This window comes from Siphateles boraxobius, unplaced genomic scaffold (genome assembly GCF_051911475.1).
Source record: "Siphateles boraxobius isolate OS27281-9 unplaced genomic scaffold, OSU_SipBor_1 20, whole genome shotgun sequence".
In the NCBI taxonomy this organism is placed as follows: Eukaryota; Metazoa; Chordata; class Actinopteri; order Cypriniformes; family Leuciscidae; genus Siphateles; species Siphateles boraxobius.
The window spans coordinates 17,486,216-17,509,512 of record NW_027508811.1 but is presented as its reverse complement, the minus strand read 5'-3'; the positions used below and the strand labels follow the sequence as shown (position 1 = coordinate 17,509,512).

The following is a 23,297-nucleotide window of genomic DNA, read 5'->3' as shown; positions in this document are numbered from 1 at the left end:
AGTAGGACAACAATACGTAAGTGCTATAACCCCTCTCAGTTTAACTTTAGTGCACTTCATTTTTTTTTTAATAGAATAGAAGAGAAGAGAAAGTGTTAGTATTATTGAATCAAGTGCTGCTGAAAAAGATACGTCTTCAGCAGTTTCTTGAAAGTGGCTACTGACTCAGAAGCTCTGGTTGAGTTAGGTAGATCATTCCACCAACAGGGAACAGTCATGGTAAAGGTCCGAGAAAGAGATGTTGTGCCTCTTTGAGATGGTACCACAAGACGACATTCGCTAGCAGAGCGCAAGTTTCTGGATGGCACATAAGTCTAAAGTAATGAGTTTAGGTAAGAGGGAGCAGTGCCAGTGGTTGTTCTGTAGGCAAACGTCAGTGGCTTGAATTTAATGCGAGCGGCAACTGGCAACCAGTTTAATTTTGTGAGGAGAGGAGTGACGTGTGCTCTCTTTGGCTCATTAAAGACTACTCTGGCTGCAGCATTCTGGATCAATTGTAGAGGTTTGACAGAGCAAGCTGGAAGACTAGCCAGGAGAGCATTGCAATAGTCCAGTCTGGATAAAGCAAGTACTTGGACAAGGAGTTGTGTAGCATGCTCTGTAAGGAAGGGCCTGATCTTCCTGATGTTGTGCAAGGCAAATCTGCAGGACCGGGCAGTTCTAGCAATGTGTTCTGTGAATTTCAACTGATCATCAATTACAACCCTAAGGTTCCTAGCTGACCTTGATGGAGTTATGGATGACGAGCCTAGCTGAATTGAGAAGTTGTGATGAAGTGTTGGGTTGGCCGGGACCACAAGTAGCTCTGTCTTCGCAAGGTTTAGTTGAAGGTGGTGGTCCTTCATCCAGCCAGAAATGTCTGTCAGGCAGGCTGAGATACGAGCAGGTACCGTCGGATCGTCAGGCTGGAATGAGAGGTAGAGTTGCGTGTCATCAGCGTAGCAATAATAGGAAAAGCCATGTTCCTGAATCACAGATCCTAGTGATGTCATGTAGATGGAGAAGAGGAGTGGTCCAAAAACTGAGCCCTGAGGCACCCCAGTAGCTAGATGTTGGGTCTTAGATGCCACACCTCTCCACGACACCCTAAAGGACCTACCTGAGAGGTAAGACTCGAACCATTGGAGTGCAGTTCCCGAGATGCCCTTCATCTTTAGGATTGACAGGTGGATCTGGTGGTTAACTGTGTCAAAAGCAGCAGACAGATCCAGCAGGATGAGGACTGAGGATTTGGAAGCTGCTCTTGCCAGTCTCATAGCTTCAATTACTGAGAGCAGGGCAGTCTCAGTTGAGTGTCCACTTTTGAAACCAGACTGATTGTTGTCCAAGAGGTTGTTCTGTGTAAGACAGGAGGAGATCTGGTTGAAAACAACTCGTTTAAGTGTTTTCGCGACAAATGGAAGAAGAGATACCGGTCTGTAACTTGTTAGATGTGCTGGATTTAGATTGGGTTTCTTAAGCAGTGGGGTTACTGGAGCCTGCTTAAAAGCTGTGGGAAAGGTACCAGTGTGAAGAGAGGTGTTTATGATGTGTGTAAGTGTGGGTACAAATGAGGAAGAAATGGCTTGAAATAGATTAGTGGGAATAGGATCAAGCGGACAGGTAGTAGGGCGATTGGAAAAGAGGAGTTTAGAGACTTCCGCCTCTGAAAGTAGAGAGAAGGAGGGTAGAATGTGTGCGTTTGTTGGTAAAATGTGTATGTCAGTTTGTTGATTGGTAAATTTGCCGCTGATGGTGGTTGTTTTTTCTATGAAGAATGTGGCAAAATCGTCAGCTGTTAGGGTTGATGAAGGAGGAGGAGGAGGAGGGTTAAGAAGAGTGGAGAAGGTTTTGAAAAGCATGCGAGAGTCAGAAGAATTGAAAATTTTGTTGTGATAGTAAGCCATTTTAGCAGTAGAGATATTAGCAGAGAAGAAAGAGAGGAGGGATTGATAAAGACCTAGGTCTGTTGGATCTTTCGATTTGCGCAACTTCCTCTCTGCACCCCTGAGTTTAGTACGATGTTCGCGGAGAATGTCAGATAACCAGGGGGCAGAGGGTGTGGTGCAGGCTGGCCTGGAGGAAAGGGGACCGAAGTTGTCCAAGCAGGATGTTAAAGTGGAGAAAAGAGTATCAGTTGCACTGTTAGTGAGCTCATCAGGAGGAGGAAGTGTGGATGAGACCAAAGAGGATAGGTGAGAGGGTGAAGGTGAGCGTAGGTTCCGTCGAAAGGTGACCTGTGGAGGAGGGTGTGTTGTTTTCTGAGGCAGGTTGAGGTTGAGAGTGAGGAGGGAGTGATCTGAGGTGTGCAGTGGAGTGACCAGTGTATTGTCCGTGGAGCAGTAGCGCGTGTAGATAAGGTCCAATTGGTTACCTGATTTGTGAGTAGCCACAGTAGATACTCCTTTGAGGTCGAATGATGCAAGCAGGGTGTGGAAATCGGCAGCCTGAGGTTTTTCTAGGTGGATGTTGAGGTTCCAAGAATTACGAGAGGATAACCATCTTCAGGGAAGGATGAGAGTAGCACATCAAGCTCCTCCAAGAAACTGCCAAGTTGACCTGGGAGACCAATTTTTGACCTATTTTTAATGTTTGACCTATTTTTGACCTATTTTTAATAATAACTTAAAAAGTGCAGGGTACACCCAGGAGCATTCTATAACTTAAAGACTAATGGTTAAATCAAATTTTAGTAATCAAGAAGCATTTCTAATTAATTGAAATCATCAAACTTATTCAATTAATTTACAGTTTAACAAAAATTACATTGTTAGGGCCCTATGAAAAGGGCCTGTCCGTGTTTTCTCCATTGCGTAAATCACAGGGCCCCATTATATTGAGGTGTTTTGCAACTTCAATGTAGTAATTTATTGCTACTTCAGCAATGTCTGCTGCTGCCTAAACTTTGAGAGACAACTGATGCGTGATCAGTAAAGCAGCTTCAGTCTGCAAGTGCTTTCGGTGTGAGAGTGCAAAACTTTCAGTGCCTTCAGCTTTCTGCGTTGATTGGCTGGACTCGTGACTCCCAAAAATCAGATGGGCGGGGACATTGGTCTATTCTACAGAGTGGTGAGTTCCGACAGAGGTGGCTGCGTCAGAGTCAAATATAGCACATTTCAAATTTAAATTAATTTATCGGCAAATCGGGTTTGGAAATGGCCGATACTGATAACCATAAAAATGCTTAATATCTGCGCCGATAATCGGTCGACCCCTAGTGTAACCCCATTAAAGTCATTTAAACAATAAACCACATAAAATAATTTATGCATTAATGATGTAAAGCACAAAACTGATTGAATTCATAATTAACGTATTAACGAACACTGCCAGATGTCCACGCAAAGCTTCAGGACTGTGCGTGTTATAAGCCAAGTAATTGAAGAATGTACTCCATACTTCATTTAAGATTTCATCATTTGCTTCCGAAACATAGACAAGCACTAATAGACATCACGCAAGCCTTATAGAGAGCTGTCAGAAAAAATATACCCCTTCATTACCCTCTTCCAATAATCAGTTCTACCACCTGTTAGGTGCCAGCCATGTACAGTACATTAATATTCCTTGTCTCGGTTTTCGTTACTGGCTGAATTATACACCAGACATCTGATCCAATGAACTCCACCCACTGGCAGTCTGCCATGCATATGAAATAAGTTCTTTAAAAAAAATGAATTAATTAAAATAAAATAAACGCTTGAAAATGGTGCTAGCCTGACATCCTGAAACCATAATTTGATTCAAGCTGTTCCTTCACTCATTTTGGTAGGAATAGTCCAACTAACACCTCTCAATTTCACAGAGTCTCTTGAACCTAAGTGAGATGCATACTCAAAGAAAGTGATCCGGTGCTCTCAATCCACCTCAATGAAAGTTCCTGTGGAATCTGGAATTGTGGCTTTCCACCGGGGATATTCACTACCATTCAAAAGATTGGGGTCAGTAAGATTTTTTTTATGTTTTTGAAAGAAGTCTCTGATGCTTACCAAGGTTGCATTTATTTAAAAAAACTAAAAAAACTGTAAAACAGTAATATTGTGAATTATTACTGTGTATTTACTAGTGCTGTCAAACGATTAAAATATTTAATCGCGATTAATCGCATTAATGTCATAGTTAACTCGCGATTAATCGCATTTAATCGCACATTTTTATCTATTCTAAATGTCTCTTGATTTCTTTTTGTCCCATTATTTTTTCTCATTTTAATGCTCTTATCAACATGGAAAAGTGGATCGGCTTGCTTTGTGCAAATGTTTTTTATTGAAAACAACATTGGCATATATTGTGTTCAATTTCACACTAAAACATTCTTACTTGGAGCAAATAATCTCTCACACAATGTAACACTGTCCATCAATAAAAGGGTGAAAGAAATACTGACGAGGTCCTGATATTGACGAGGGGGCGGAGAATTCGCATCAGCTGTGTGTGTGTGTGTGTGTGTGTGTGTGTGTGTGTGTGTGTGTGTGTGTGTGTGTGTGTGTGTGTGTGTGTGTGTGTGTGTGTGTGTGTGTGTGTGTGTGTGTGTTTGGCCATCATCAAGTGGTATTTCAGACTGGACGTGCTGCGATGATGATAGCTCAGTTCACAACGACAAAACACACAGATCACTTTGGTCTCGTCAATGGAACCATTTGGCAACTTTTTAAAAGTAAACGTTCCATTCAGAATCTTATTGGCATCCATTTCGGTGTCTCGCGCTCCCCTGCAAACATGCCCCTGCGGGGCCCACGCTGGCTTTTTGTGGGCACAGTGGGCTAGGGCCAGCCCACGCCAAACCTAAACAGGCCCAGTGCGGGCTTGCCCAGGCGAGGCCCACTGCTTTGGGCTCACCGCGGGCTATCTGTGAGCAGCCCAAACTAGCGTGCTGCCCACATTAAGCCCATGATGGCCCATTGTGGGCCATCCCGTTCGGGCCCAGAGCAGGTTTTGTACCTTTGGGCCCATGCAGGTTTTGTTTAGGTAGCCCACTTTCATACGTTTTGGCTCCTTTTTAAAATTTAATGTGAAATTCATAAGACCTTCCATTTATCTGCTCAGAAGGAATAAAAAGAAAAAATAATTTGCATTGGATTGTGTCTACAAGACAATGCGAGATCCCTTAAAAACTCTAAGAACAAATCTTACTTTAAAAAGGATATTATTTTGATAATTGATCATTCACATGTAACGTGAACGCGTCCCCACCGCATCAAAAACATGATTGCGTGATGAAAACATGAAAAATACAACATAAACATATAACTGTTTAGAAAGAAAACACAGAACAAATATGCGCATACGTCCATCTCGCGAATTTAGCTCTTCTTCATGTCCAGTGACGTTGGAACTATATTGTAAGAGGGGAGGGGGGGGGGGGGGGATTCTTGAGGGGGCACAGTCACAAAAGAACAGTCACTTTTTAGTGTAGGCCTACTGTGTTATGTATCCTGATTGACTTTATGATTAGTTAAATCTGTTTTGCACAAGCATCGCCGCAGAGTTAACCTTTTCAGACAGTACCGGACAGCGTTCACTTCACGTCTGTGGCCGTCAAGCACAGCTCAGTGTGGCCGCTCCAATTTACCTTCAATGAAATCTAATGTAATTGACAGAATTACTAAAAAATATTTAGCTATACCTAAAAGTTAAAGATTTTGGTAGATGTGTGCATTTTCATGATTTATGAGCGACGTTAGTCTAGCAGACTTTTCTAAAAAATAATTTGCTATACCTAAAAGTTAAAGATTTTTTGTGTCACGCATGTCTATTTCCCTCATATTAAATATAAAAAACATGTGGATTGTGGACTGATATTTTTCCAATGTCTGGACTCCTTTATTAATGGAGTAGGCCTATATAAACAGACGTTCCAATATATTGGTATTAGGGATGCACGATATATCGACCACATATTGATATCGGCCGATAAATGGTCTTTGACGTTATCGTTATCGAGCCGATAAGAAAATTGGGCCAATATATCAAAGCCGATAGATAGATTATTTACTTCAGTTGAGAGATTAGCGCTGTTCACTATGATGGTTCTGAATGATTGGATTCACTTCGAAAAGGAAGATATACAGTTCAGTGCAACGTGTGCAGCACAAATCTGTCACATAAGCTTCATAATATTATAATAAGAGCACTTCTGCAAAAGAATGTTGTGAATTCTTGTTCGCAGTGTTTCAGCGCGACGAGCGCGTTGTGGCGGAAAGAGCGCGTTTATGGAGTTAAGCCTTCATGACAAGCACAGTCAAGTTCTATTGAGCATTCGCAGCATTCTGTGCCATTGTAAGTTGCAATAATATGTTTATTTTGTGTATATATATCTGATTAATCTAATATGGGATGCGTTTGGTTTGAGTTAATGATGCAGTAGCGCTTCATTGTACGGGTGATCATCTTTACCGTGCGCAGCTTAAACAGAAATGCACATTTATAACTATAATTGGGACTGTCATATACATGCCATTATAATGAGAACATTATTGTAATAAAACGTTGTAAATTCTCTGAGTTTAGTTGCCGTTTCAGCGCGCTTGTTGTGGGAATAGCGCGTCCAGAACAGGGCCTACACATTATGACCAGCACAAGTTCGATTGTGCATTCACGTCATTTTTTGCAGATAAGTCGTGATATAAAGTTGATGTAATATAAATATATGATTAATCTCACATATGATGCATTTCGTTTAAACAACCTGCTAGAAAAGTTCTTCAGTTTCCCGGTGCTCGTTCTCTTCAGCTTCAGCGCGCGCACTTTAAACAACAATGCAAAACATTAAAAGCTGATTGGGACTGTCATATAATTATAATTGTATTCACTATTGTAATAAATTAGTAAATTGGGCAACCGTTGAGTTGATTAATCTTCTAGCAAAGCGATTCAGTTTCGTTCTCTTCAGCTTCAGCGCGCGCAGCTCACACTGACAGCAATGTCATTTGAAACCGTACTTAAGCTATTAAAGATGTTTACTATCACTGTAATATTAAAAATATTTTTTTTTTCAAAAACATTGCGTTATAATTGTTCTCGTATTATTTTCATCAACGATATGGTTTGATTGAAATAATTTCCTTATTGTCGGTGCAGAGGCGATTCCATTTTATTGATCCATGGCACGTGCATTTAGTTTCTTTATATGCAGCCCAATGTTATCCAATGACTTATTTAGGTTTTTTTTTTTTTTTTTTTTTTTGTTAGGCAATAGATTTTTTGATAACACTTTACAATACGGTCTCATTTGTTAATGCATTAACTAACAGAGAGCAATAGCCTTTGTTATTGTTATTATAAAATATGTGCGTTCATGTTAGTTCACAGTGCATTGACTAATGTTAACAGATACAACTTTCTTAAAAATGTCTTATAAAATTTTTGGTTCAACTAATGCTAACAAAATTAAACCTTATTATAGTGTTACCATTTTTTAATAAAGAAAGTTGCCCAGTGTTATTTTACAGTTGATTCTGCTACTTTATTTATATTCTGTATTTCTGAATAGGCTACTAGACCTATCCAAAACTTTTCTTTTGCTATTGTTAGCCTATTTATTTGTGCTATACATTTTTTCAATTTAATTAAAAGATTGAAATCAAGCTTCCTTGTGTTGTGTAAATGTTTAACAACAAACGTACCACATCGTAAAAATGCAATGAGTGAACAAACATTAACGTGAAATAAATGTTTGTAAAAAAAAAAAAAATTATTTTTAAATTGTGCATTTATAGTGTTGCAACGCCATTGTCCATGTTTCTGTGATTTCTATGACAAGTTATCGTTTTTATAGTCTTCTCCATTCATTTCCCATGGTGTCAAAAAGACACGGACATCCTGAGTGTGTAGGCTATTTAAAATATATGCCAACATCCAGACAGGCTATTGTATTTTTATTTTTTACATTTCTAAATTCACTCGGCGCTCTGTTAAAAACACTGCACTTTTATTTTATTTTATTTAGTCATAATGCCGGGGTACAATAACGAAATGTATTTTAGATGTAGGCTATACAAAACATTTTTTTGAAATTAAAAAAATATAAAAAGTTTATAAAATTACATAGTTCATAAATTATCACTCGCGTGGCAAGCCCGCGAAAGAATGCAGAGGGCATATATAAAGCTGCAGCAGAGCTGCAGTCAGTGCCCTTCGCCCAGCGGACATCTCTTCTGACTGGATCACCACGGACGACTGAGTTTTCCTGAGGTAAAGTATCTACTTATCACTATCAGATTATTTTAATTACCTTAAAGACTACATTTAATTACATTTAAACAGATAGGCTATGTAAATGATGTAAAACTAGCTATAAATAGGTTATGACATTTCAAAATAAGACCGGAGTAAATAATACATTATTTTAGGACACAGTTTGAACAGGTTTTTTTTCTCAGCTATAACAACTAAACATAAATAACATCCGTTTTCTCAAATGAAACAAATTAAATGGTTAAAAGGTTGTCGGACGCCCTTTTCCACACACAAACAATGACTTTCCGCCTTTTTTCAACATTAGGCCCCAAGACCATACAGTAGGCTACAGTTAAATGCCGTTAAATTCCGTTAAATATGCGTGATGTCATTTGCACCCAAGTGATTTAAACCCCCTCCCTCTCTCTCCCCCCCCTCCCTCTCTCTCTCCCCCCCCTCCCTCTCTCTCTCTCTCCCCCCCTCCCTCTCCCCACCCCCCCTCTCTCTCTCCCCCCCTCCCTCTCCCCACCCCCTCTCTCTCTCCCCCCCTCCCTCTCCCCACCCCCCCTCTCTCTCTCCCCCCCTCCCTCTCCCTCTCCCCACCCCCTCTCTCTCTCTCCCCCCCTCCCTCTCCCCACCCCCTCTCTCTCTCTCCCCCCTCCCTCTCCCCACCCCCCTCTCTCTCTCTCCCCCCCTCCCTCTCCCCACCCCCCCTCTCTCTCCCCCCCTCCCTCTCCCCACCCCCTCTCTCTCTCTCCCCCCCTCCCTCTCCCCACCCCCCTCTCTCTCTCTCCCCCCTCCCTCTCCCCACCCCCTCTCTCTCCCCCCCCCTCCCTCTCCCCACCCCCTCTCTCTCTCCCCCCCTCCCTCTCCCCACCCCCCCTCTCTCAATCTCCCCACCCCCCCTCTCTCTCCCCCCCTCCCTCTCCCCACCCCCTCTCTCTCTCTCCCCCCCTCCCTCTCCCCACCCCCCTCTCTCTCTCTCCCCCCTCCCTCTCCCCACCCCCTCTCTCTCTCCCCCCCTCCCTCTCCCCACCCCCTCTCTCTCTCCCCCCCTCCCTCTCCCCACCCCCCCTCTCTCAATCTCCCCACCCCCTCTCTCTCTCCCCCCCTCCCTCCCCCTCTCTCTCTCCCCCCCTCCCTCTCCCCACCCCCTCTCTCTCTCCCCCCCTCCCTCTCCCCACCCCCCTCTCTCTCTCTCCCCCCTCCCTCTCCCCACCCCCTCTCTCTCTCTCTCCCCCCCTCCCTTCTCTTTTTCCAGCTTCATTAGCATCTGTTTGTTGGTAAGTGACCATCTGTGCATCTGTGATTTTTTTGCCATGTAGCCTACATTCTGATTAGTATATTGTAGTGATGTCATAATGTCATGCCCACTCACTTCTTATGTCATGCCCACTCTTTAATAATTGATGAACAACCAGCACATTTTAACAGAGGTGTAAAGTCCAGGTTCAGAAAGTAAAAGTCCACCTCAGTATTTTGTTCCAATCACCTGGATTTGCTAATTAGCAGTTTTTTAGACAGGATTATGGCTGCTGCATTTTCATTATAAACATGTTTTACTCACCTCCAACTCTCTCTGTAGTGCAGATGCATGTGCATCGCTATAGGAGGAGTGCTTCAGCACCCCCAAGAAAGACCAAAGCACCCCGATAGCATCCCCAAAAATAAGTTCTGGAAGCAATTAGCCTATATTCAGGCTGTATTCTATGAATCTATATAAAAAAGATTTTATTCGATTCCTCCTTTTCTTTCCTCGCTTCCTTCCCTCGCGTCCTACAGGGGGTGGAGCTGAGACGCGAAGGAAGGAAGCGAGGAAAGAAAACGAGGATGCACAAATAAGAAATGAGAAGCATCCATATTTGTTGTCAGCTTATGTATAGTGTGTAACTCCATGTTGCAGATCATTTACGTAGTGTCACGCAGTGTGAACACCACAATGACTTCAAGACTCCAGAGCAAGTCGTCTGAACAGCACAGCTATCTGCTGACGTTTAAAGTTGTGTAGTGAGAACTTGGCATTAGTGAAATCAGCTGGCTGAGTTCATGGTGGAATAAACATATAGCAGGACTTTTACTTTTTGACCCCTGGACTTTACACCTCAGCATTTTAAATTATATATTAAAAAAACACTCATGTTTCTTCTTTTTCTCTTTTTTGCTCGTGTCTCAACAGCAGCAAAATCCACCCTAACGGCTCTTTTAAGAGCCAAGACAATCAAAATAGTGCATCTTTGGCTTTGTAAGTATGTTTACTAACTGTTAAACACCTTCTCAGTATCTGGGTTTTGATTAATTGAAGCTATATCATGCGGCAAGTTATCGGTAAAGTCTTAATAAAGACATCGAAAGGATAGTTCCTCTAAAAAAACAAACAAGCATCCTGCATCTTAAAACACGTTCCTCTAATCTAATGTCAAGAAAACTGGACATTTTTATATTCTCGATAACCAATCCTGATAACACAAAAAAGTTCATTATAGTTCATTATGTATGTAGCATGAACTAATAATGAACTTCACTTCTACAGCTTTTATTAATGTTAATTTCAACATTTACTAATACTTCATTAAAATCGTGCACTGTAAACTAACATGAACAAACAATGGACAGCTTTATTTTATTAACCAACAATAATAAAGATGAACAAATACTGTAACAAATGTATTGCTCACGGTTAGTTCATGTACGTAAAACATTAACTAATGAAGCTTATTGTAAAGTACAAGCCAGCACACATGGATTACATGCATTTAATTAAGCATATATGATATGGGCTTTCAGAAAATTCCATGTTTGTTGTCCTGCTTGAATACCACAAACACAGCTGTAAATTTTATGTGTAATTTGATCATGTTTATTTGTGAAGTTATAGTAAGTCAATCACATGTATGTATGTTTTAATGTGCTGTATGTTCTTGCTTGTCTTTGTTTTAAACAGGCTCCTGACACTTCTTTTTAGCAAAAATCCTGTCCTTACAGAAAGGTATGTCACACAATAGCAGTTGTTTATAACAGTGTAGCCAAAAATAATCTGTAGTTTAATTGCATTTACATTCTTAAAGTTGGTGTGCAACCAGTGTTGGGTAAGTTTAAAAAAGTAATTAGTTCTAGTTACTTCTCACAAAAACTGAATTAGTAAACTGAGTTACATCATTACAAAAGTAACTAAATACATACCAGGGAAAGTAATTATTGCGTTACTTAAAAAAAATAATAATATGTGAAATAACTTGTATACCCCCAATATACAAAATTTTAAATGAATGAAATGGACACTAAATAGAACACATTATTATTATAAAACATTGTAGACTAGACTAACCACTATATTTTAGTATAGCCAACAGCATGATGGGGTGTGCAAATGCTGCTCAAAATAATTAAACATTTTAGTGTTAGTGCTTTCTCTCCGTAAAACGGCAAAATTTGACAACAATTTATTAGTTTGCCTGATTATTTTAACAGAAGATTTATGTTGACCGCATGTTTGACTCGGCAAGGAAGTGAAAGTCCTATATATATTTTATCTCAGATTACAAGGACATGGCTTCCAGGAGTTATTGGACTAAGCGCCGACACACATTAAGAATCCTGAATTCTTTTGATTCATCACCTTCTGTTCAGGAGATTAATGGTGGTAAAAGTTTGGGAGAAGTTAATCCTGAATCTCTGGATGTCAATGATGAGGAAGATGATGTTTTCATGGATTGTGTAAATTCATTTGATGACTGTGGCAACATTAGTGATGAGAGTGATGCAGTGGAAGATGGTGATACAGACTGTAGTGATGAGAGTGATACAGTGGAAGATGGTGACAGTAGTGATGAAGGTGATACAGTGGAAGATGAATGTGCAAAACTATCAAAGGTGCTGTGTGAGTGGGCTCTGAGGAATGATGTGCCACAGAACACCCTCTCAGATCTTCTTTGTGCACTACAGGAGTTTCATCCAAATTTACCAAAGCAAGCTCGCACCCTGCTACAAACAGCCAAAATAGCAGCCAATGTTAAAAACATCAAAGGGGGTGAATATATACATTTCGGCATTCTCACTCATCTGCGGACAATTTCAACTCTCATCAACGAAGATAGCAACTCTATTGGCCTCCAAATTAATGTTGATGGGTTGCCCTTGTACAAGAGCTCTGCTTTGCAGTTGTGGCCAATTTTGGGAAAAGTGTCATTTGAAGAGGAACCTTTTGTTATTGGAATTTTTTGTGGCAATAGCAAGCCTCTGGATTTGGAGCAGTATTTATCTGACTTTGTGCAGGAGGTAGCTAGCCTTGAGCAAGGCTTTGAGGTGGCAGGAAAGAACTTTACTTTAAAGATTGACTGCTTCATTTGCGATGCTCCTGCAAGATCGTTTATTAAAAACATTAAGGGACACAATGGGTACTTTGGGTGTGAGCGCTGCAATCAAGAAGGAGTCTATGTTAAGAACCACATGACTTTCCCAGAGAAGACGGCTACACTCCGCACAGATGATCAGTTCTCTAGACAGGAGGATGAGGAACACCATAGGGGCAACTCTCCCCTTGCACGGATTAACATAGGCATGGTTACAATGTTCATTTTGGACTACATGCACCTAGTTTGCCTGGGAGTGACTCGAAAATTGATACGCTTTTGGATGAAGGGAGATTTTTCTTGTAGGTTGGGCTCGCATGCAGTGATGGCTATCTCTGTGAGATTGCAGCAGCTAAGGCAGCATATGCCAATTGAGTTTCAGAGAAAGCCAAGAAGATTAGCAGACATTGACCGGTGGAAAGCCACTGAATTCCGCCAGTTCTTACTTTATACGGGCCCAATTGTTTTACAAGACATCCTTTCCTCTTCTCACTACAGAAATTTCATGAATCTCTCAATTGCCATGTACTTGATGCTCTGTCCTGCCTTGTGTAATCATTACTGTGACTACGCTGATGCTCTCATGAAACATTTCTTAAGCGAATTTGAGCAGTTGTATGGTGCTGATGAATTGGTGTATAATGTGCACAGTTTGACTCATTTGGCTGATGATGTTAGGAGGTATGGAGCTTTAGATGGAGTGTCAGCTTTTCCATTTGAAAACTACATGAGAAAGCTGAAAAAAGCTTCCCGGAAACCACAGTTTGTTCTTAAACAAATATTTAACCAAATTACACTTGAAAGGACATTTATTACATCAAAAAAAGCAAAGAAGACAGACAGCAAGACACCTTTGCTGAAAATGAGACACTCATGTGGTCCATCAATACCTAACCTGCCTCACTGCACCCAGTATAAAAAGGCAATCTTTCAACAGTTCTGCGTTGCCACAACTACTGGGGACAACTGTGTGATGGCTCAAGGGAAATTGGGACTGGTACAGAACATACTATGTGATGAAAAGACCAATACAAAGTACATAATTTTCAAGAGGTTTTCAAAGCTAGATTCCCTTTATTCCAGTCCTCTAGATTCAAAAGACATAGGTGTTTATAAAGCAAGTCATCTAGAAAGTACAGACCAAATAAACTACCTGTCAGATATAACAAGAAAATATGTTTTGATCCACACAGACACAGAATGGGCAGCCATTCCATTTCTCCATTGCTACTGAGGGTTTTTTCTTCTTTCTATTTTTTTGTAAATGTAAATGTCTTCCACCAGCGAGTCACCTTCAACCAGCGAGTCACCTTCAACCAGCGAGTCACCTTCCACCAGCGAGTCACCTTCCACCAGCGAGTCACCTTCCACCAGCGAGTCACCTTCCACCAGCGAGTCACCTTCCACCAGCGAGTCACCTTCCACCAGCGAGTCACCTTCCACCAGCGAGTCACCTTCCACCAGCGAGTCACCTTCAACCAGCGAGTCACCTTCAACCAGCGAGTCACCTTCAACCAGCGAGTCACCTTCAACCAGCGAGTCACCTTCCACCAGCGAGCCGCCTTCCACCACCTTCAACCAGCGAGCCACCTTCAACCAGCGAGTCGCCTTCAACCAGCGAGTCGCCTTCAACCAGCGAGCCACCTTTAACCAGCGAGTCGCCTTCAACCAGCGAGTCGCCTTCAACCAGCGAGTCACCTTCAACCAGCGAGTCACCTTCCACCAGTGAGCCACCTTCAACCAGCGAGTCACCTTCAACCAGCGAGTCGCCTTCAACCAGCGAGCCACCTTTAACCAGCGAGTCGCCTTCAACCAGCGAGTCCCCTTCAACCAGCGAGTCACCTTCAACCAGCGAGTCACCTTCCACCAGTGAGCCACCTTCAACCAGCGAGTCACCTTCAACCAGCGAGTCACCTTCAACCAGCGAGTCACCTTCCACCAGCGAGCCACCTTCAACCAGCGAGTCACCTTCAACCAGCGAGTCACCTTCCACCAGCGAGCCACCTTCAACCAGCGAGTCACCTTCAACCAGCGAGTCGCCTTCAACCAGCGAGTCACCTTCCACCAGCGAGCCGCCTTCCACCAGCGAGCCGCCTTCCACCAGCGAGTCCCCTTCAACCAGCGAGTCGCCTTCCACCAGCGAGCCGCCTTCAACCAGCGAGTCGCCTTCAACCAGCGAGTCGCCTTCAACCAGCGAGTCGCCTTCAACCAGCGAGTCGCCTTCAACCAGCAAGTCGCCTTCAACCAGCAAGTCGCCTTCAACCAGCGAGTCGCCTTCAACCAGCGAGCTACCTTCAACCAGCGAGTCACCTTCAACCAGCGAGTCACCTTCAACCAGTGAGCCACCCTCCACCAGCGAACCACCTCACCAGCGAGATGGCCCTGTACAGCATTGTTGAGTTCCCAGATTACTCAGTAGGGATTGTGAGCAGCAAATGGCTTAATGAGGACTCCTCCATAACTCTGTGGCCACCTTATACTGACCCTGGTAAACAGAAGGCAGCTTTGTTGATGCATGAAGTTCCTGGAGAGACTTGGAAAGCGCATGAAATCTGTGTTTTGGGCACAGCAGGTAGATTTTTTTTTCTCTCCCAGAAATGTATATAACTTAAACTAAGCATTGCATGAAATGTGTCAAGGTAAATGTGAAAGGATGAAAGACCTATTGACATTTATTTTGTTTCTTACAGTGGATTATGAAAAGGCAAGATATAAAGCCAAAATGGCAGAAACAAATCTAATTGTAGCCAGTGAACCTGAAGAATTAGATCGCAGTCAGCGGTCAAGACAGTAAGTGTTGTTCTATTGCTTTTACTGTCTAGTACATTTATGCAAATTAGGTTAAATATTAAACATAAATTATAGTGCTGGTGCATTCTAAGTTATAAATGTTGTGAACAAGATCCTGAAAGCAAACTATTACTATATCTAAAATAGTATGAGCCAGTTATTTAGTATGAGCCAGCTGTTTATGTGTGTTAAAATGCATTCTTGGATTGTTTTTCCTCATTTTGTGCAGACCTACCAAACGCTACATTGATCTCGAGCCTGAACCTGCTCCACTGAAAAGGCAGAGACAATCACAAACAGTCACAGCTGCAGTCGTACACCAGCTACCAGTTCCACCATCACCCATGGGTTTGCCACCTTCTGGTCATAACTCTCTGGTTACTCTGTCTCCAAGCCACCTTCCACCCCCGAGTCGCCTTCCACCAGCGAGTCACCTTCAACCAGCGAGTCACCTTCAACCAGCGAGTCACCTTCCACCAGCGAGTCACCTTCCACCAGCGAGTCACCTTCCACCAGCGAGTCGCCTTCAACCAGCGAGTCACCTTCAACCAGCGAGTCACCTTCAACCAGCGAGTCACCTTCAACCAGCGAGTCACCTTCAACCAGCGAGTCACCTTCCACCAGCGAGTCACCTTCCACCAGCGAGTCGCCTTCAACCAGCGAGTCGCCTTCAACCAGCGAGTCACCTTCCACCAGCGAGTCGCCTTCAACTTTCACCTGAGGTCCACCTTCCACTTGCAAGCCGTCCTTCACCTGCAGCCTTCCCCCTTCCTGTGAGGAACTCTCTATCAGCAGGTATGTTTAGTAGACTGTAAAAAGGCTTACACCTCTCTAGCCTTGGAAGCAAAAGTTATTTTTATTCTTTGTGGCTACATCTTGTAATGATGGTTATACAATAAGAGTTGGTTCTTGATAGAAGAACTCAATGTTAATATCCATTTCTTTCTTATTAGGCTAGGCCTTACATTACCTAATTATATGAGGATTTTGTCTGTAATGTATTGTCTGTGGATTTTATTGTTTCATTTGTAGAGATGCACACTAGGCCTATTCTGATTTCCGGTTTTTCATTGAGTTTGACCTGCAATACCTATTTTAGCCGATTCCGATTTCATTTTTTCTAACCACTTTACAGCACACACAAATATTTATTTTCTATCTTTTCTTTAATAGAACATTTTGCATATAACATTTTTTTTAACAGATAATCGCTATAATGCAACTGAATGATTAAAAATAAGCTTAAATGCGTGTATCTTCTATAAATATTTTTATTATTCATTTTATTTTCAGACATACTCCAGTTTTTGTTAAAACTCACTACACATGTTTATTCTGTGCATTTTGAGCAAATAGAAAATAAAATAAGAAATAATTCAAATAGAAATAATTTCTATTTTGTCTATCGAAAGGGTGCTTTCACTTTAATTGAGCTAACGGGGCAGCACAGCAAAAACTAGACTCAGTGCCGAAACCCACTTCACTGCTTCACTGCACGCACGTGACGCTCACGCTCTGCTCATGCTGCCGTTGTGAATGCACTCATTGGTTAACATGCACTCCAAAAAAATATGCGCCGCTCACGCTTGCGGTGTGAAACTGCTGTGATGCTGATGCTAAGCGATGGTAATCATGAGTGCATTTGACTGGCATAAAATCGGCATATGGACTGACCGGCCGGTCGCCGGCCATGGCCGATCACGGGAAAATCGGCCCATTCCGGTCAATCTGTGCATCTCTATTCATTAGCCCATTTAATATTTTCACCTATTACAGATACAATAGTATTTTAATAACATTAGTTATCATGTATTTGTGTAAAGGCTATGTATTATAGTACTATAGTATAGTACAGTATGTTTTTCCTGTATGTGCCTGTATGTTTTTCTATTGCTGTTCAATTACATGATAGAAAGTCTAAGGCCTTCAAAAGCCGTACAGCAAACCCATCAAATCTGGTGCCTATTACACGACATACCAAGATTGCTGTGGGGACAAAAAGTAAGACTGTTAAGTTAGCACTTTTAAACATCCGCTCACTTAAAAATAAATCACTTTTAGTCAATGACTTAATAACCACATACAACCTGGATTTTATGTTGCTAAATGAAACTTGGCTAGAAGAAAGTTGCAGTGCAACAGTCCTCAATGAAACAGCCCCTCCTAACTTTACTTTTATGAGTGTCTGCAGAGCTGTCAGAAGAGGCGGAGGTTTAGCTGCTCTTTATAAAGATGTCTATCAATGTAAGCAAATATCATTTGGGAATTACCCGTCTTTCGAATATCTGGGTATTGTGTTAAAAGGTGCTCCACGCATTTTACTTATCATTGTTTACAGGCCTCCAAAATACTCTCCAGCTTTTGCTGAGAACTTAACAGAACTGTTAAGTTCTATTTCCTCAGAGTTTGACTGCTTTGCCATTGCTGGAGATTTTAACATTCACATAGATAATGCAGAAAACAATATGGCAAAAGAAATCAAAACTGTTTTAAAAACTTTTGATCTGACTCAGCATGTACATGGAGCCACACATAATCGTGGACACACTCTAGATTTACTTATCAGTAAGGGTCTAAACATTTCATCAATTGTTATTAAGGATGTAGCACTGTCTGATCATTTTTGTATTTTCTTTGATATATTGATCTCTCCTGCCATTGAAGCTAGATCTGTGTCTGTCAAGAAGAGATGCTTAAATGAGAATACTAGTGTACTATTTATGGAGGCTATATCTTTAACACCAAGCATATCTGCTGACTCTGTTGATTTTCTCCTTGATTCTTTTAACTCAAAAGTTAAGAGTGTAATTGATGATATTGCTCCTGTGAAAGTCAGGAAGAAGAGTGGCAGACAAAAAGCACCTTGGAGAAACTCAACAGCAGTGCAAAATATGAAAAGACAATGCAGAAAAGCAGAGCGCATGTGGCGGAAGACAAAACTTGTAGTCCATTATAACATCTACAAAGACAGCATCCATGCTTTCAATAAGGAACTAAGCAAAGCTAGACAGACTTTTTTCTCGAATATTATAAACAGCAATATAAACAACACGCGCACTCTTTTTGCTACTGTAGAGAGACTGACAAACCCCCCAAGCCAGATTCCCAGTGAAATGCTCTCAGTGAGAAAGTGCAGTGAGTTTGCTTCTTTCTTCTCTGAGAAAATCAATAATATCAGAAAGGTGATCAGCTCATCCTTGAGTTGCGCTGGGGTCAGGCAGATCAAACAACAGCACGAGAAAGTAGCCACTATGTCTGATTTCGAAGAAATTGATGGCAAAATTTTGGAAGAAACCGTACAGCAACTAAAAACATCCACCTGCGCCCTTGATGCACTTCCCACATCTTTTTTCAAAAATGTGTTACACAGCTTAGAAGCAGATCTCCTAGAAGTGGTAAATGCCTCACTTCTCTCTGGGAGTTTTCCGACCTCCCTGAAAACTGCTGTTGTCAAGCCCCTCCTGAAAAAGAGCAATCTGGATAAGACCATATTAAACAACTATAGACCGATCTCAAATCTTCCTTTCATAGGCAAGATCATTGAAAAAGTTGTCTTCAATCAGCTGAACAAATTCTTAAGCTCGAATGGATACTTTGACCATTTTCAATCTGGTTTCCGACCGCACCACAGTACAGAGACCGCGCTCATAAAGATAATAAATGATATTCGCTTAAATACTGATACAGGCAAATTATCAGTGCTGGTACTACTCGACCTCAGTGCTGCATTTGACACTGTCGATCACAAAATACTTCTTGACAGGCTGGAAAACTGGGTCGGGCTTTCTGGGATAGTCCTAAAATGGTTCAGGTCATACTTAGGAGGCAGAGGTTATTATGTGAGTATAGGAGACCATAAGTCTGAGTGGACATCCATGACATGCGGAGTCCCTCAAGGCTCAATTCTTGCGCCACTCCTATTCAACCTGTACATGCTCCCAATGAGCCAAATAATGAGAAAGAACCAAATCGCTTACCATAGCTATGCAGACGACACACAGCTCTACTTAGCCCTATCGCCTAACGATTACAGCCCCATTGACTCCCTTTGCCAATGCATTGATGAAGTAAACAATTGGATGTGCCAAAACTTTCTTCAGTTAAACAAAGACAAAACTGAAGTCATTGCGTTTGGAAACAAAGATGAAGTTCTCAAGGTGAACGCATACCTTCAGTCTAGGGGTCAAACAACTAAAAATCAAGTCAGGAATCTGGGTGTGTCTCTGGAGTCAGACCTTAGTTTCAGTAGTCATGTCAAAGCAATAACTAAATCAGCATATTATCACCTGAAAAATATTGCAAGAATTAGATGCTTTGTTTCCAGTCAAGACTTAGAAAAACTTGTGCATGCTTTCATCACCAGTAGGGTGGATTATTGTAATGGACTTCTCACTGGCCTTCCCAAAAAGACCATAAGACAGTTGCAGCTCATACAGAACGCTGCTGCTAGGATTCTGAGCAGAACCAGAAAATATGAACACATCACACCAGTCCTCAGGTCTTTACACTGGCTGCCAGTTACATTTAGGATTGATTTTAAAGTATTATTACTGGTATATAAATCATTCAATGGCCTAGGACCTCAATACATTGCAGATATGCTCACTGAATATAAACCCAACAGATCACTCAGATCATTAGGATCACATCGGCTAGAAATACCAAGGGTTCACTCTAAGCATGGCGAGTCTGCTTTTAGCTACTATGCCAGCCGCAGCTGGAACCAGCTTCCAGAAGAGATCAGATGTGCTCCTACAGTAGTCACATTCAAATCCAGACTCAAAACACATCTGTTTAGCTGTGCATTTACTGAATGAGCACTGTGCCACTGTTCGTCCGACTGTTTGCACTGTATTTTATTTTATGTTTTAATTATTCTGATTTCTGTATTTTATCTTTTATTCTAAACTGTTTTAATTATTCTGATTTCTTTTGATTATTTTAATTTCTTCTATGTAAAGCACTTTGAATTACCATTGTGTATGAAATGTGCTATATAAATAAACTTGCCTTGCCTTGCCTTGCCTTACAGAGAAAGTGACACAGAAAGCCACAAAGGCTGTTCAGACTGCAGGCATTAATGCTCAATTCCGATTTATTGCCAGATCCGATTTATTGCCAGACTGACTGACTGACTGACTGATTTTTTAAATGTGGCCTGCATGCGCAAAAGAGTAAATGACGTAAATCGAGTTTATAGCCTATTATTCTGCTAAAACGGTCTCTGTGCTCAGTTTTAATTGTTTTCTTCCTTTTCAGGTATTGATAGATATTTAGTCAGTACACTAGAGGAGATTAAGGACAGGCTGACTATGCTGGAGAGAACAGTGGCAAATAGCTCTCGATCAAGCACAAAAGAGGTCACATTGCCTGATGACGTCATATTACCCCTCCAAAGCTACCAGGACATGGATATCTTGGAGCAAAAAATGGAAGATCATCAATGTCGGAAAGATTTGGTATGTCAACAGTAGCTCTTCTCAAGACCAATTACTTTGAACTAGCATTGACCGAGCCTCTGGCTCTAACTATATGGACAAAAGTATGCAATTACACCCTCAAGAACTTAAATGGCATGCCATTCAAGTCTATATGCATTAACATGGACTTGGTCCCCCCTTTGCAGTTGCAATAACTTTCGCTCTTCTGGGAAGGATTTTCACAAGGTTGTGGGGTGTCAGTGGTATTTTATGCTCATACATCCACAAGAGTTTTTGTGAAAGTCAAAAAAATATTATTTAACAATTTCGTCTTAAGTGTTGGAATGCGCACCAAAATAAAGTAATTTCTTCTACGTTGAAATTATTTTAAATGATTACATTTTCATATTTGTATGCAGAAACAAAAATTGATCGACATGCTCAGGGTTAAGAGAGTGACAGCAGAATATCTCGCTTAACTTCATCATACAACCGGGGAATTGCCGCTTCTGTTAAAAACTTTTATGCTTATTTAAGACATAACCAACTGTGTTTAGAGGATACTTACCAAAAAAAAAAGCAGGATGTGCAGTATATTGAAAAGAAATATTAAAAGTGCGATAAGTCGGGAAAGAGAACGGAATTCTTTGCACATGCTCCGAGCGCAACACAGACAAGCATAGCCTTTGTCTTCGGTTGTGCTCCTAAATGGCCAAATAAACACAAAAATTTATCAAAATGCCAAGTCGAGTATTCACGTAAACACAGTAGATGTAAGTACTGTGTGCATTCTCTCTTTCTCTCTCTCTCTCTCTCTCTCTCTCTCTCTCTCTCTCTCACATGCAGACAGAGAGGATTTATGTTCATCAACCACAGTCACAGTGAAAGCCCTTCGCAATTAATACGTATTGAAACTTTATTGTTTGCTGTATATTTGTTTGTTTTTAGTTGTCTATCTATGGACCTAATAATTAGCTGCTGTTGACATTTTATTGAAAAATCCCTTTTTAATTTGTGTATGTTCCTTCCTGTTAGACTGCCTATCTAGGAACCATTGGTGGGTGTAATGTCCAGGTAGCAACTAGGAGAATATTGACAACATTGATTGGCCATTCTTTAGCCACTCAATTGAACTGGAATGGCTCAAATCAAAAGAGACCTTTTCAGAGCCTGAGGCTAAAGAGGGTTGTAACAGGTAAGCATGTGGTATTAGAAATGGCATGTATTAATTACTTCCCATACACCATGTTGTCTCATGCCTATTTGCTTTTCAGAGGCTGTAAGAAAATGTTCCTTTCAGCCAAGTCCTCGTGATTCCGAAATTGAGAGTGAGATAAAGGTGTGGCTGCGGAATTCAAGAGACAGAGCGGGTGGACGAAAGGAGCGGTACCACCGTCTGCTGACTAGTCAAGAGACCTCGGGGGAAGAGTGAACTTTGCCAATGAATGATTAGCACACCAAACTTTTTTTTATTTTTTCAGCAAAGGTATTTTTATGTTTATTTGAATTATTTTTATATTTGTATGGATGATTTTTAGTCCCTTTCAGAGTGTTAAATTACCTTTATTAACCTGTATTGACCTGAATTGAATGTTTTATATTTTGTATTTAATAAATACATTGATTTGAAATCCCTTTGACTACTGTACATTTTTGTGGTGACTGCATTCATTTCAGATGTATAGAATAATTGTTTTTCCCAAAGACTTATAGTTATAGTAGCCGAAAAGTATTTATAGTGAAACAGATTAATTTTGAAAAAAATAAAATTAAAATAAATAATTGTGAACAAGATCTTTTGTTTTAGTTGAATAGTGCCCTGTGTGTGCGGGCCCTGTGTGGGCTTAGTGAGGGCTTCCTGGGGGCTAAGGGAGGGCTGCCCATGCAGGGCCAACGTTCTGCGGGCCCTGTGTGTGCGGGCCCTGTGTGGGCTTAGTGAGGGCTTCCTGAGGGCTAAGTGAGGGCTGCCCATGCAGGGCCAACGTTTTGCCAATGAGCAAATTTTCATGGGCCCTGCGCTAGCAGCCTGCTGGGGGCCCTTAGGCTAGCCCTAAGTGGGCCCGGAAAGGGCCAGTGCGGGCTTGTTTGCAGGGTCGTCATCCACTCAAAACTGGACGTTTTGAACGTTCCTATAACATTCAGAAATAACGTTTTTATAACTTAATGGGAACGTTATGAAAACGTTCTTATAACCTAAAATTGTTAGCTGGGGAAGAGGAGAGATTCGCGATTGCACTGAACACGTTTTAAGTGCAGGCACATATTGTCTGAGCGAGCCCAGAGAAAATTCTAACAAGAGCAGCGTGTATCTGAGAGCGCGCGACTCGAGCAGAGAGATTCGTGCTCGGCACATTATATTCCACGCGCGAGCAGAGAGATTCGCGCTCGCGCATCCGGCTCGCAAGCCCAAACAAGTGTGTGCGGCGTGCCTGTTGTTTTGTTTCCGGTCTAGCTAGATCCGCTTGCGCTTTCAAAACGTCCATGCCGCGTCCTATTGCAAAAGCATGTGAAAAAAAAAATACAAAGCTTGCTAGGCCAAAAAGACCGTTAATCGCGCGATAAAAAAATTAACGCCGTTAAA

The 23,297-nt window shown here is 41.6% G+C and overlaps 1 protein-coding gene and 1 long non-coding RNA gene across 2 annotated transcripts; one reads left to right on the top strand and one right to left on the bottom strand.

Annotated features, from left to right (window-relative positions):
• Positions 1 to 764: 764 nt before the first annotated feature.
• Positions 765 to 2,455, bottom strand: LOC143744712 (uncharacterized). Its single transcript, XR_013205904.1, has 3 exons — positions 2,354 to 2,455; positions 1,100 to 1,337; positions 765 to 905 (listed from the first exon to the last, which is right to left on the bottom strand). It is a non-coding gene; the product is annotated as an uncharacterized LOC143744712 (long non-coding RNA).
• A 12,382-nt stretch (positions 2,456 to 14,837) lies between these two features.
• On the top strand, positions 14,838 to 22,364 carry LOC143744711 (uncharacterized). The gene is made up of 6 exons (XM_077236351.1): positions 14,838 to 15,078; positions 15,197 to 15,296; positions 15,526 to 16,091; positions 20,556 to 20,755; positions 21,752 to 21,911; positions 21,991 to 22,364. Exons 1-6 carry the CDS (start codon positions 14,883 to 14,885, stop codon positions 22,146 to 22,148), a joined length of 1,380 nt encoding a protein of 459 aa, XP_077092466.1. The 5' UTR covers positions 14,838 to 14,882; the 3' UTR covers positions 22,149 to 22,364.
• The last annotated feature ends 933 nt before the right edge of the window (positions 22,365 to 23,297 follow it).

Bases quoted from the DNA above. Each gene is read 5' to 3' on its own strand.
- LOC143744711 (XM_077236351.1), top strand. From the start codon at position 14,883: ATGGCCCTGTACAGCATTGTTGAGTTCCCAGATTACTCAGTAGGGATT. The intron at 15,079-15,196 runs GTAGATTTTTTT...TGTTTCTTACAG, and splicing joins CTGTGTTTTGGGCACAGCAG to TGGATTATGAAAAGGCAAGA. The intron at 16,092-20,555 runs GTATGTTTAGTA...CTTCCTTTTCAG, and splicing joins GAGGAACTCTCTATCAGCAG to GTATTGATAGATATTTAGTC.